The 12,053-nt window shown below is 41.0% G+C and overlaps 1 protein-coding gene across 1 annotated transcript in view; it reads left to right on the forward strand.

The window, feature by feature from the left end:
* DNAH12 (dynein axonemal heavy chain 12) overlaps positions 1 to 12,053 on the forward strand; it is a 208,952-nt gene that overhangs the window by 75,764 nt on the left and 121,135 nt on the right. Inside the window, exons 28-33 of the mRNA XM_019504991.1 lie at positions 23 to 237; positions 1,154 to 1,399; positions 2,685 to 2,804; positions 3,558 to 3,667; positions 5,131 to 5,314; positions 8,576 to 8,716. Of these exons, the coding sequence (XP_019360536.1) occupies positions 23 to 237; positions 1,154 to 1,399; positions 2,685 to 2,804; positions 3,558 to 3,667; positions 5,131 to 5,314; positions 8,576 to 8,716 (1,016 nt within the window). The remainder of the gene's footprint in view (positions 1 to 22; positions 238 to 1,153; positions 1,400 to 2,684; positions 2,805 to 3,557; positions 3,668 to 5,130; positions 5,315 to 8,575; positions 8,717 to 12,053) is intronic.

Raw genomic sequence — 12,053 nt, forward strand, 5'->3', positions numbered from 1 at the left:
AGCATGGGTTTGGCTTCTTCAGGTGCTTGGGCTTGTTTTGATGAGTTCAATCGCATTGAGCTAGAAGTACTGTCTGTGGTGGCCCAGCAGATCCTTTGCATTCAGAGAGCCATACAGCTGAAGGTGGAAACATTTAATTTTGAAGGGACTGAACTGAAGCTCAATCCCAACTGTTTTGTAGCTATTACCATGAATCCAGGTTATGCAGGACGGTCTGAGCTGCCAGACAACCTCAAGGTAAAACAATAAAATAAACTAATTAGCTTAATAATATCTTTTGAAAACATGACCAAATGGGCATTGATAATTTTAAAACAGAATGTGGCACATAGAATATATACACTTCATAAAATTTACTTTTCTTATGCTATGTATTTATTTTTTAAGAGGGATGTCCTTGAAGGTTGTTTGTTAAAACTGTTTGTTAATTTTCTTTTTTGTGTGACTGGTCAAAGCTTGCAGTTCTAGGGAGATGTTTTACCCCTGATACAAATTGTGTAGGAACTTCAGAATTTCATCGTTAGTTATTTTAAAGAAATGATGACGTTGGATCCAATTATTTTAAGGATCTTAAAAATGTTCCAAAAGTATTGCACAAAAACAGTGCTAATGAAATTTGACTAGTTCATGTGATGAATCTGCTATTAAAACACTTCCTATTATGTTTGCTTATGCCTGTTTCTAGAAAGCAGCATTGCAGAGCTGGTCTGTATTAGAGGCATGTTGCTTCAAAGGAAGGCTTTGTAGGAATGCCACCTCAGGAGGGCAAAATTCATTTAGGAACTTTATAAACCAGGAGCATGCACACTCCTACGTTCTTTCTGGAGCTGCCCTCTCGCTATTCTTGAGATATTTGGCTCTCAGGTGGCAAATAAAGCAGTCTGTGTACACTCGAGAGTAAGAATGTGGGGACAGAAAGTTGGAGAAGAACAGCAACAGGGGAGGCTACAGTCTGGATCTTAGTTAATCATATGACATGAAAGGAGACGAAGCAACTTGCTTGTGTCTGGCTCCTAATGTCTTCTAATGTTGATAAGTCTGTAATGGTACAACTTTATACATCCATACACTTTAAGCGCTGGTCAAAGATTTCTTATTTCTGTTCTCTTATTCTCAAGTGATCTAAGCATGTCTCCTGGGATATGTATTTCAGGTTCTTTTCCGAACAGTAGCCATGATGGTTCCTAACTATGCCCTGATAGCAGAAATCTCTCTCTACTCATATGGATTTCTGAATGCTAAGCCATTATCAGTGAAGATAGTCATGACCTACAGGCTTTGTTCAGAACAGCTTTCCTCTCAGTTTCATTATGACTATGGCATGCGAGCAGTTAAAGCTGTATTAGTGGCTGCTGGTAATCTAAAGCTGAAATTCCCAAAGGAGAATGAAGATATCCTGGTAAGCTTGTGAGATAGTTAATCTAGTGAAATTCACTAAATACTACTGCTTTTTAGATATCCGTATCCAGTTCTGGCATTGCCTGTGTTCTGCCTTGTCACTGAACCAGACTTGATCAGATTTTTAATAATAATGCTTAATCTGTAAAGATAAGCTACTTAATATTTTTATAGCACTTTGTAAACGTGAAACTCAACATAAATGTTTACTATATTTATTTATTAAGATGTAAATAAAAAATAGTTACATTTTTAAACGACAAGGAAAGAAAGATGGATATAAAATAGTTGTGGAATTGATTAAGTTTCCAAAGCACTGTAGCATCATCATACAATGGATGATCCTATATACATTTAAAAGATAAAGCATGATATGTTTTTTAATTTTTTGGCAGGGCATTTCTGATTTCATTTCAAATTTCTTGTGCTGCTGAATCCTTCAAGAAATCTCTTGAGTCTTGTCACACTGCTGCATTCTTGAAGTTGCTCTGCAGGCAGTCCCTCTGACTTGCTCCTTATTTATGTCATCTCCCAGCTCTTCTATGAGTGTCATATCCAAAGTGCATGAAAACCAAGAATATAGGAAACAGTAAAGCAGGGGACATAGCTTGTTTGGCATGCTGCTAGGGTCGCCAACTCTGTTTGAATCTATTCCGGAACACAGACGTGCCCACGTGCTTGCACGTATAAGTTACAGACTGCAACGCGTAGACTTTGTGAGGAAGGCAAATGCACATTACTGTTACATTTAAAAAACCCACTGGACTACTATAAATAGGATTTAACGTTTAATATTTATTTTAATGAATACCCTATCATTTATCTGCCGGGTGACTCTCAGCAGTTTCCTGGAGATTTATATCTAATTCCTGGAGACTCCAGGGTAATCCTAGAGGGATGGCAACCCTACATGCTCCAGATTTAGGTAAAAAATCTCCTTCATTGTCACATTTATGGATGAAAGAGGAGTGGTTTCTAGATGTGCTAAAAACGGTGAGAAATTGCAGCAAGGCAGCAGTGCTGTACTGATCCTGGGAGGTGATGAAGTGTGTTTAGATTCTTCCATCAAGCCCCCAGTACAGTTTCAGAAATGTTCTTACTCTTAAGGGAAACTGTGAGCTTTCCAGCCCAGTGTGGCAATGGCAGCTGTCCAGTCTTTGATCTGTATCATATGTACAACACATGATGTAGACTATTTTAGTTATTGAACAGCATAATAATTATTCTACTGTTGCCATGTACATTGGAACACCAGTTTTCTGTAAAACTGTATTTGTTTTCTTTAGCTTCTTCGATCAATCAAAGATGTAAATGAGCCAAAATTTTTGTCACACGATATACCTCTATTCATGGGAATAACTAGTGATTTATTCCCTGGTGTTAAGCTGCCTGAAGCAGATTACAATGTAAGTATCATTGTGAAGTATATTTTCTTAGCAATATTCCTGACATTGTATCAATTTTAACTAATTCCCTAATCTGTTTATAATTGCAAGCTCAGACAGAAAGTAACATGTTGACAATAGAACTTGTCGGAATGAAAATTCACTTGGTTTCACTGTGATCTCAAGGCCTGGCTTGGGTCCCTCATATATGGAGAGCTTTAGATTTTTTTTGGAGTTCTAACCCAGTTTTGCCTGAGCAAAACATACCAGACTTTCTTTTTTTTACCTTAAGCACCCTTTTTAAATACATCTCACAGGTACACACTCCTATCTGAATTTAAGTGGCTTTTGTAAATGGCTTACTTTCCCCTACCCTGTAGTTTTTGGCATGATTTCAGCGTGTTCCATTTTATTGTAGAGGTAGAGTCAGCCAGGCAGCTCTCCCTGCCTCCATGGACTTGCTACAAGTTACTGTTCTATGAAGTACTTAGGTGATTTTTCGTGTGCCTATTTCCCAGATTTTCCTGAAAATATTTCAGTAATTAATAAATATCTAATCTTTATCCACAAATGTTCTGATGCTAGATGATACACCAGACAAGCAGATGAAAAATATGGAATGATGAATAAACCACGTTCATGTTGCTCATGAAGAAAGTAAAATTAAATTAGGTTTATAAAATATTATTGTGAACTGTGTAATATGTCATACTAGGTAAGTATGACATTATTATTTTAAACTTTATCAAATAAAAAGGATTTTTTTAATTTTAGGATTTTCTGGAATGTGCCAATGAATGCTGTATAAAGCATAATGTTCAGCCTGTTAAAGTTTTTATGGAGAAAATTATACAGACTTATGAAATGATGATTGTCAGACATGGGTAAGATTACAAAGTCCTGATTCCAAATGACCACATATTGTCTTTATGGTTTATATAATGGATAGTAGAAAATATTTATGGAAATAGAATAGGAAAATATTTTAGCATTTTAAGAAGAATCCCAAGAGCCATTCATTTTAGTAAACTGTGGATTTCTTAATTTTAAAGCAAATTTTGTGACCAAAATACCAGTGATTTTTGAATCTTAATATATTTGATCCTGTACTCCCAACATTCTGGCTTCATTGGTCGTTCTTTCTTTAATAGTGGTTGCAGGTTAGGTTGTTATTGTGGAGAAGAGCTGGTACTCCAGAAGTTTAATTCTGTTAGAATATTAGTCCAACACATGTCTACCATTTTAGTCCTGTTTTTTGTTTTGGGTTTTTTTTGGTGGGGGGAACTTTTCTGAGCAGTAAATATGTAGTTGTAATCTGTACTGCAGTACACTGGGAAGCATAACAACTGAAAAAAATTTAGAAAAGAAATTAAGCGGGGAGGTGGGGAGATGATAGGAGATTCCAAATATTCAAAAGACGGCCATAAAGAAGAAGGAGAACAACTGAGAAACTTTCTTCCTGTTCTAGCAGTAGGATAGTGAAATAGTCTGCTCCGGAAAGTTCTGTAATCTCCTTCATTGGATGTTTTCAAGAGGATGCTGGATAAGCATTGGCAGGGACAATCTAAGAATAGCATTCCTGCATTTGTACACAGGGTTGGACCAGTTGACCCTTGAGGTCTCTTCTAGGTATATGATTCTGTTACTACTACTCAGTTGTTATGTATCGCTTTACATAATTAAAGTCTTCTACAAGCATTAAGTAATAATTCCTTAAAATAGACTAATCTGGACACAAAACAGTTTGATTTTTACTTTAGGGCAGGGTCCTTATCTGCCTTTGTTTTCCAACAGAATTTCATTTTAACCTTTCCCTAAATAGCAAAGAAAAGGAGAAAATAAACTTAGAACTTATTCTGCAAATAGATTAGATTAACTAGTATGAACCCCTGGTTGGTATTTATTTGTGCATCTGTTTGCAGAATTGAGACATTAAACAATTGAGGCCAGTGTTTTTTAAGAGACTCACTTGCCTCTGACTGACTTACTCAGTTGTGCAGTCAATGTGTACAATTACATGTGCAAATAAACATTTGCATATACAAATGACCATTTAGACTAACTTGTCATTTTGTATCTATGAAATACCTGATTTGCATGCAAATTCAATCCAGGTTTTTGAACTGACTCCATAAAAAATTACCTCCTAACCACTGATTCATTGATGCAATAACATGTATTCTGTAATTTTTGTTATATAGAGCATCAGATCCAGGAAAAAAACTTAGGTCTGTGCTTATGGTAAGCACTTGAACAGTGCCATGTTGGCAACTGGCTGGATCAAGATCATGAAATCTGTTTCAGGAAAGTATAAGAGTTTAATATTTTTTTTTTTTTATTTCTGTAGTTTTATGCTTGTAGGAGAGTCTTTCTCTGGGAAGACCAAAGTTCTGCATGTGTTGGCAGATACACTCTCTCTTATGAATGAACATGGATATGGCGAAGAAGAAAAAGTAATTTTTAGAACTGTGAATCCAAAATCTATCACTATGGGTCAACTTTTTGGACAGTTTGATCTAGTGTCTCATGAGGTAATATGCTTATTTTTGAAAAATATCTTGTCATAATTGGCCTAGTCATGTTATATAATCCTGCTGTACAGTTGTTGGTCTGGCCTGCATACAGGGTTTGTCTGTCCTGAAGTTTGCTGGCATGGTTATACCAGGGAGGGGTATAATTTGTTACGTATCTCTAACATACTTAGGTTAGCAAAATTTTAGGTGTGTGACAAAAATAACATGTTTAATGGAAAAGCTGTGCTAACAAAAGCCATGTTGTAGACTCAGTTATACTAGCACAAATTCTTGCTTCACATAGCTTATTCCATTCAAAGAGCTGGTTTAAGCTATACCAGCAAGAGAATTCTTTTGCAAGCTTAAATTGAATTACCACTCGTAAAGGGATTGCTGGTACAGATGTATTGATGCCAAAAACTTTCAAGTGTTGAAAAGACCAGAGTTCAAGTAGTGCTTTAGGTGTTGTGGTAGGGCATGGTTTTTATACCAGCATACTTATAGATTCATAAATGCTATGGTTGGAAGGGACCTCAGTAGATCTTTGAGTCCAACCTCCTGGCCTGGGCAGGAAAGAGTGCTGGGGTTAGACAACCCAAGCCAGGTGCCTGTCTAGCCTCCTCTTAAAGACCCCCAAGGTAGAGGAGGGCACCACCTCCCTTGGAAGCCCATTCCAGATTCTGGCAACCCTTACCATACAGAAGTTCTTTCTGATGTCTAACCTAAATCTGCTCTCCATCAGTTTGTGACCATTGTTCCTAGTGGGTCCAAGGGGTGCCCTGGTAAACAGAGCATCCCCTATTTCTTGCTGCTCCCCCCCCCCGATGAATTTGTAGGTGGCCACAAAATCCTCTCTCCTCCTCCTGTTGTGGAGGCTGAAGAGATCCAGGGTCCTCAATGTCTCCTCATAGGGCTTTGCCCGCAGGCCCCCAACCATACAAGTGGCTCTCCTATGAACCCTCTTGAGGTTGTCCACATCTCTCTTGAAGTATGGTGCCCAAAACTGGACACAGTACTCCAACTGCAGCCTGACCAGTACTGCATAAAGGTGAAGTATCACTTTCTTAGATCTCCTTGTCATACACTTGGTAATGCATGATAAAGCGTGGTTGGCTTTACTGATCACTTCATCACATTGACGACTCATCTGCATCTTGGATTCAGCAATGACTCCAAGATCCCTTTCTGCTGTTGTACTGCTGAAAAGGTCCTCCCCCAGCCTATAAGCGTGCTGATGATTTCTTCTTCCTAGGTGCAGCACCTTGCATTTGTCCTTCTTAAACTGCATCCTGTTCTGGTCCACCCACTTTTTTTCAACCTGTTCTGATATGCCTGGATTTGTTCCCTACCCTCTGGTGTGTTAACTTTACCCCATAATTTGGTATCATCAGCGAATTTGGACAGAGTGCTTTCTACACCTTCATCCAAGTCACTGATGAAAACATTGAACAGCACCGGTCCAAGGACCAAGGCTTGTGGGACTCCATTGCCTTCATCTTTCTAGGTTGATACTGAGCCATCCACCAGCACTCTCTGGGTGTGACCCCTAAGCCAATTTGCCACCCACCTAACCATGTAGTCATCTACTTCGCAGTCGCATAGTTTATCTATGAGAATATAATGAGGTACCATATCGAAGGCCTTCTTAAAATCCAGTCTGGTCATAAAAATAAACAAGGTTAGTCGGGCAGGATCTACCTGCTATGAATCCATGCTTGCCCTTTAGGATTGCCCTTTGCCCACTGGACTCTCACAAGTGTGATCCTTAATAATTTTTTCAAGGATTTTCCCAAGGATAGAGGTGAGACTAACCAGTCTACACCAATTCTTCAGTGCCTCACTAACTAATCTCCTGAGCACACTGAAGTTAGCCTTTCTGAAGTCAAGCATTTCTTCCCTCCTGGTTATCCTTCCCACCCTACACCGGATAGTGAATTTAATCAGGTGACGGTCACTGTCCCCTTGCATCAGTAGATCATCCACCAAATCATCCCCTGTAGCCAGGGCCAAGTCTAGCAAGGCATTTCCCTTAGTGGGACCATATACCTCCTGCATTAGGTGAAGGTCCTGTATTCCGGTTAACAACCTACGTGAATGGTTGGATCTTGCTGACTGCTCCTCCCAGCAGATGTCTGGGTAGCTTAGGTCACCCATGACAACCATGTCCCTTGACCATATGGTCTCTGAGAGCTGTCTGGAGAATTCCAGGTCCAACTCCTCCTCCTGATGTGGTAGCCTATAGTAGGCCCCCACTATCAAGTCCCTTTCTCCCCGACCCCTTAAAGCTGTACAAATCGTAGCACAGATGCAATAATACTGTTATCAAGGCTATTATACTGGTATAGTTTATTTCTCTGAAGAAAATATGTAGTGAGAATCTGAGGACCTTTATACTGGTATAACTGGGTGCCTGTAGATATGTGGGGACACTGCTCTGAAGCAGTAATTACAGCATATTGGAGCAGACTCAATTAAATGAGTCTGCTGGAGCATGCTCATGAGCATGGTCCAGCCTCTGCATCTCACGTATTTAGTGTTCCCACACTTCAAAATGGTGGTGGAGGCATTTTAACTAAAGCTCGTCAAAAGAGCCTCAGTTAAAGTGCCCCCTCTACCATTTTGAAGCACAGGATGCTGAATTCACAAGATGCTGTGAGTGCTTTAATTAGAGCAACTCTTCAAGCCACTCTAAAATGCCCTCTCCCCACCCCTAGAGCATGTCTAAAGACACCCACTGTGTCTATACTATGCCACTTCAACTATATACATTTCCAAACCTCTGGAATTAAAACATTACAAAAGATGGGTAGATAAATACTAGGACTAAGGGCATCCCAAGTGTAAAACTCATTGGATTATGGCAGGAAGAGGAAACTGAATCAATGTGATTGTGTGAGGCCTTGTGGGTGAAACAAATGCAAAACAGATTGCAAGATTTTTATTTCAGGTTTCTGCACCATTCTCCAAGGTACTTGTTTGAGGGAGAAAAAGACTTGATTACATTTTTTAAATTATGCTAAAAAACACCTGATCATTTTTCATCCCTCTGCTCCAAATGGGAAACCAGCCTGCTGGACTCTGAATTCTTCCACTGTTTGGCGAAGAGGAAACTATACATTTAAAAACATTTATGTTCCTGATGGTTTTTAATGAGTTCTTCTCTTTGTTTGTTGGAGCCAAATAGAGACCTGATTCAACAAAGCATTTAGGCATGTGAGTAGTCCTACTGGTTTTAGGATTATAATTAAAAAATCTCTTTTATATTTTTTCTCAACCCAGTGGACAGATGGAATTGTTGCTAACACTTTCCGGGAATTTGCTTTAGCTGAGACACTTGAACGCAAGTGGGTTATTTTTGATGGCCCTATTGATACTCTATGGATAGAGAGTATGAACACAGTGCTGGATGACAATAAAAAGGTAAAAATAAAAAATAAACTATGTGGTAGATAATTACGCTTGGGTTGTGGCTTCCATTAGGAGTGACAGGTGTGGTTGGGGTGAAGTAGTGCAGGTCACATCAGGCTCCCTCTGAATGATGTGTGCTGCTGGGATCCCATCTGTAAATGTTAAAATGGTAGTTACAGAGTTGAGGAGGTAGATAGAGATACAGAGCCCAAGCCAAGGTTGGCTACCTAGTATAGGGTGGGAGTGGGGAAGACGCAACTATATTACATTGAATGTAAACTATTTAGCCCAGGGGGTAGGTTGAGGTGGAGGATAAGGGTGCAATGCTTATAAAGAAAAGAAGATAAAAAATGCCCCATGCAAGGTACCCATATCATTACAGAGTAGTGTGTTTTAAAGGACACACACAGATACAAGTAACAGTATGCAGGGTACAATTGCGGAGGGGGGAAAGAGTCCAGATATAAGTGTTGTCAGTCATGATCCATTGGAGGGGGTGGTCAGCCAGTCCCCTTTGAGCCACTTCTACCTGGTGGTCTGTTGGAGTTCGTATACTGGCGCTCACCTGTGATGTGCTCGACATAGATGCCCCTGGACCATCAGATGGTGTCAAACGCCATGAAGCGCCTCATCAGTTTGACACAGTAGTGGGATACTCTGTAGGCATGCAGGATGCTGTCGTTGCTGGGCTCCTATTCTCTGAACACCCTGGTGATCAGCACCTTGACCATCGTCTTGTATCCCCAGCTTCTCAGGGTGTCCGCCATCAGCTTGTACTTTGCCATATTCTGCTTGCAGGCTTTGACGAAGGCTGGCTGCTGGTTCTGAAACAGGATGGTGAGGTCAACCATCACAGTGCATCTGTTCTTCTCATTGGCCACAACAATATCTGGGCACAGCTGGCTTTTGCAGCCTGGGATGGTGTGGTTGACAGACATAGTCCCAGCTGAGTCTGGGATGGTTTTCACTAGCTGGTCCTGGACGGTGTTGTGGTGGAGCTGCCATGTTCTAACATGGGGCTTGCAGGCACATAGCACATGGGGGAAGGTTCCTGTTTCATAGCCTCACCTTCAGCACCTCTTATTGCAATTCCCATACTGAATGGCACTGTTGAGTGGCAGGCAGTTGAGTCAGGCATGACAGATGAAGCTAGTATACTTGATCTGAGCCAAGAGGCCTCCTCCTTCCCCAGTAGCCTCACCCAAACCACCGGTGTTATAAAACAGCAAACAAAACATGAGCCCCTGGGCTATAACAGAACACCAAAGTTCAGGGTGTGATCTGCTCCTTTAAAAGAGTAAAACTTCTTCCCTGGTTCTAAGTGCCTTGTAGGCAATGGTACCTTGTGAGCTCCTGGAGCCCCATTAGCTCTAAGGGCAGCATATCTAGTGGCTGCCACATCTCGGGGCCATTCTTTCCTGGAGGCTCCTTCCCCATCAGCTGCTGGCAGGGAACTGAACTCACTAGTCCCAGCCCTGGGGTTTATATGGGCCCAGGGCCCTGCCTCTTCCAGCCAGCTGACTAGGTGCAGATGCAGCCTAATTTCCTCATTAGCTGGTTGCCGTGGTAACCTGCACCTGGGCACCTGTCTGGCTCTTTGGGCTCTCTTCTCAGGCAATCTCTGCTCTTAGAGGAGCAGGCACCTTAGTGCCCTGCGACACTCCACATGCTGCTGCTGCTGCTTTACTTGTTATCCTGGGGACAAGGAACATTCCAGAGCTCCTTCTGCCTGCACCAACAGGGCCACAGGGTGGGCTCAACTGGGGATGGGCACAGTCTCAACAGTGCAACAGAAAAGTAATTTCACCCTCCCTGCCTGGTTCCCCAAGAGCAGGCTTTGGGAGGTGGAACCCCCTGCACATTTCCCCTGCCACTATCCGGTCCCTGTCCCCAGTCCTTAGGTTATCTGCAAACATGGCAGTAGCATAAAACACAGCCTGTAGTTCACTGCAAAGTATTCCTGCAAGGGTTCTTATTATACATTGGTCAAAATAACTTCCTGTTTGATCTCTGTTTTGGTGTCTTGTACCCATCTTATTCATTTTGTATCTACTGACCTTCTGAGGTGCCCAAATACTAATGCTTTTAACTTTCCCAGCATTTTGGCTTAGATCACGTACAGTTTGCTTTTCAGTCATCAAGGTCTATTGGTCATGCTGTTAACAGGCTTGATTTTTATATGCACTGATCAATGGTATTAACCCAGGCCCCAGTAAGGACTACGAGGAGTAATGGATGGAAAGGTCTCCAGGGTCTTGGATACTGAATTATTTAAACAATGCCTAGAAAAAGTTTATTGGTCCTGAAAAAATTGTCACAGTGATTCCTGTCTGAAGCATGAGACTCCAGAAGTTGAAACATGTTTTTATTAAATATTTTAATTGATATTTTTGGTGTTGAAAGATAAATACTTAAAACCTCAATAATTCTGTAAAGTTCCATAAAAGATAGTGTGCCTTTGGCACACCTGTGCAGATAAGAACTCCATTTAAGTCAACGGTTTAGGTAATAGCCATGTTGACCTAAGACATAGGCAGACAAGGTTCTTCGGGTAAATCTGATATCTTTTATTAGACCAACTCAAATAGCTGGGAAAAAAATCTTCTTTGCAAGCTTTTGGGCACAAACACCCTTCATCAGGTGGTGGAAACATTTGTGGTGCTCTTCCTAGATAGAATGAATAGTAAAGAAGCCAGAGGCTGGTATGCATGCAAAAAAGCCAGCCAGTGACGATGTAAATTGAGGAGTCAATGGGTGAGAGTCATGTTGAGGGGTAGGGGGAGGGGAATGAATATAGCTGGTAAATAGTGGAGAGGTACTTGGGGAGTCAAATGTTAGGCAGGTTGTAATGTGTCATAAATCCAGTGTCTATGTTTAGTCCATGAATTTTTTGTATCCCGATGAAGTGAAGTTCATGGGCTTGTCTGTGTATTTTGTAAATTCCCTTTTGAGGATTCAGCTGGGAGATTGGAGAGAGAATGGTTTTCTTGTGAGAAATGTGCCCCCACAGGTATTCTTGGCTCTGATAGATTTCCGGTGTGCTTTCATTCTGGTGCGCAGTTGTTTGGTCTCCTATATTATTTTCCATCAGGGCATTTGGTGCATTGGATGCATTTTACATATTACATTTCTGGAGGTGCAGGTGTAAGGTCCAGGAATGCTGATGGTTCTATTGTGGGGTGTAGTAGTGGAGGAAGACAGAGGCAAAGAAGTTATTAAATATGTTGGCTTTGTCATCTGGCGTGACAACCAGATTCCCCGTCTTGTCCTGCAAGGGCCCCACATTTCCTGGGGCCTTCTTTCTACTCCCTATGTATTTAAAAAAGGACTTCTTGTTGTCCTTAATCCG

Source organism: Gavialis gangeticus, unplaced genomic scaffold (genome assembly GCF_001723915.1).
Source record: "Gavialis gangeticus isolate Ggan-Ray unplaced genomic scaffold, GavGan_comp1, whole genome shotgun sequence".
Classification (NCBI taxonomy): Eukaryota; Metazoa; Chordata; order Crocodylia; family Gavialidae; genus Gavialis; species Gavialis gangeticus.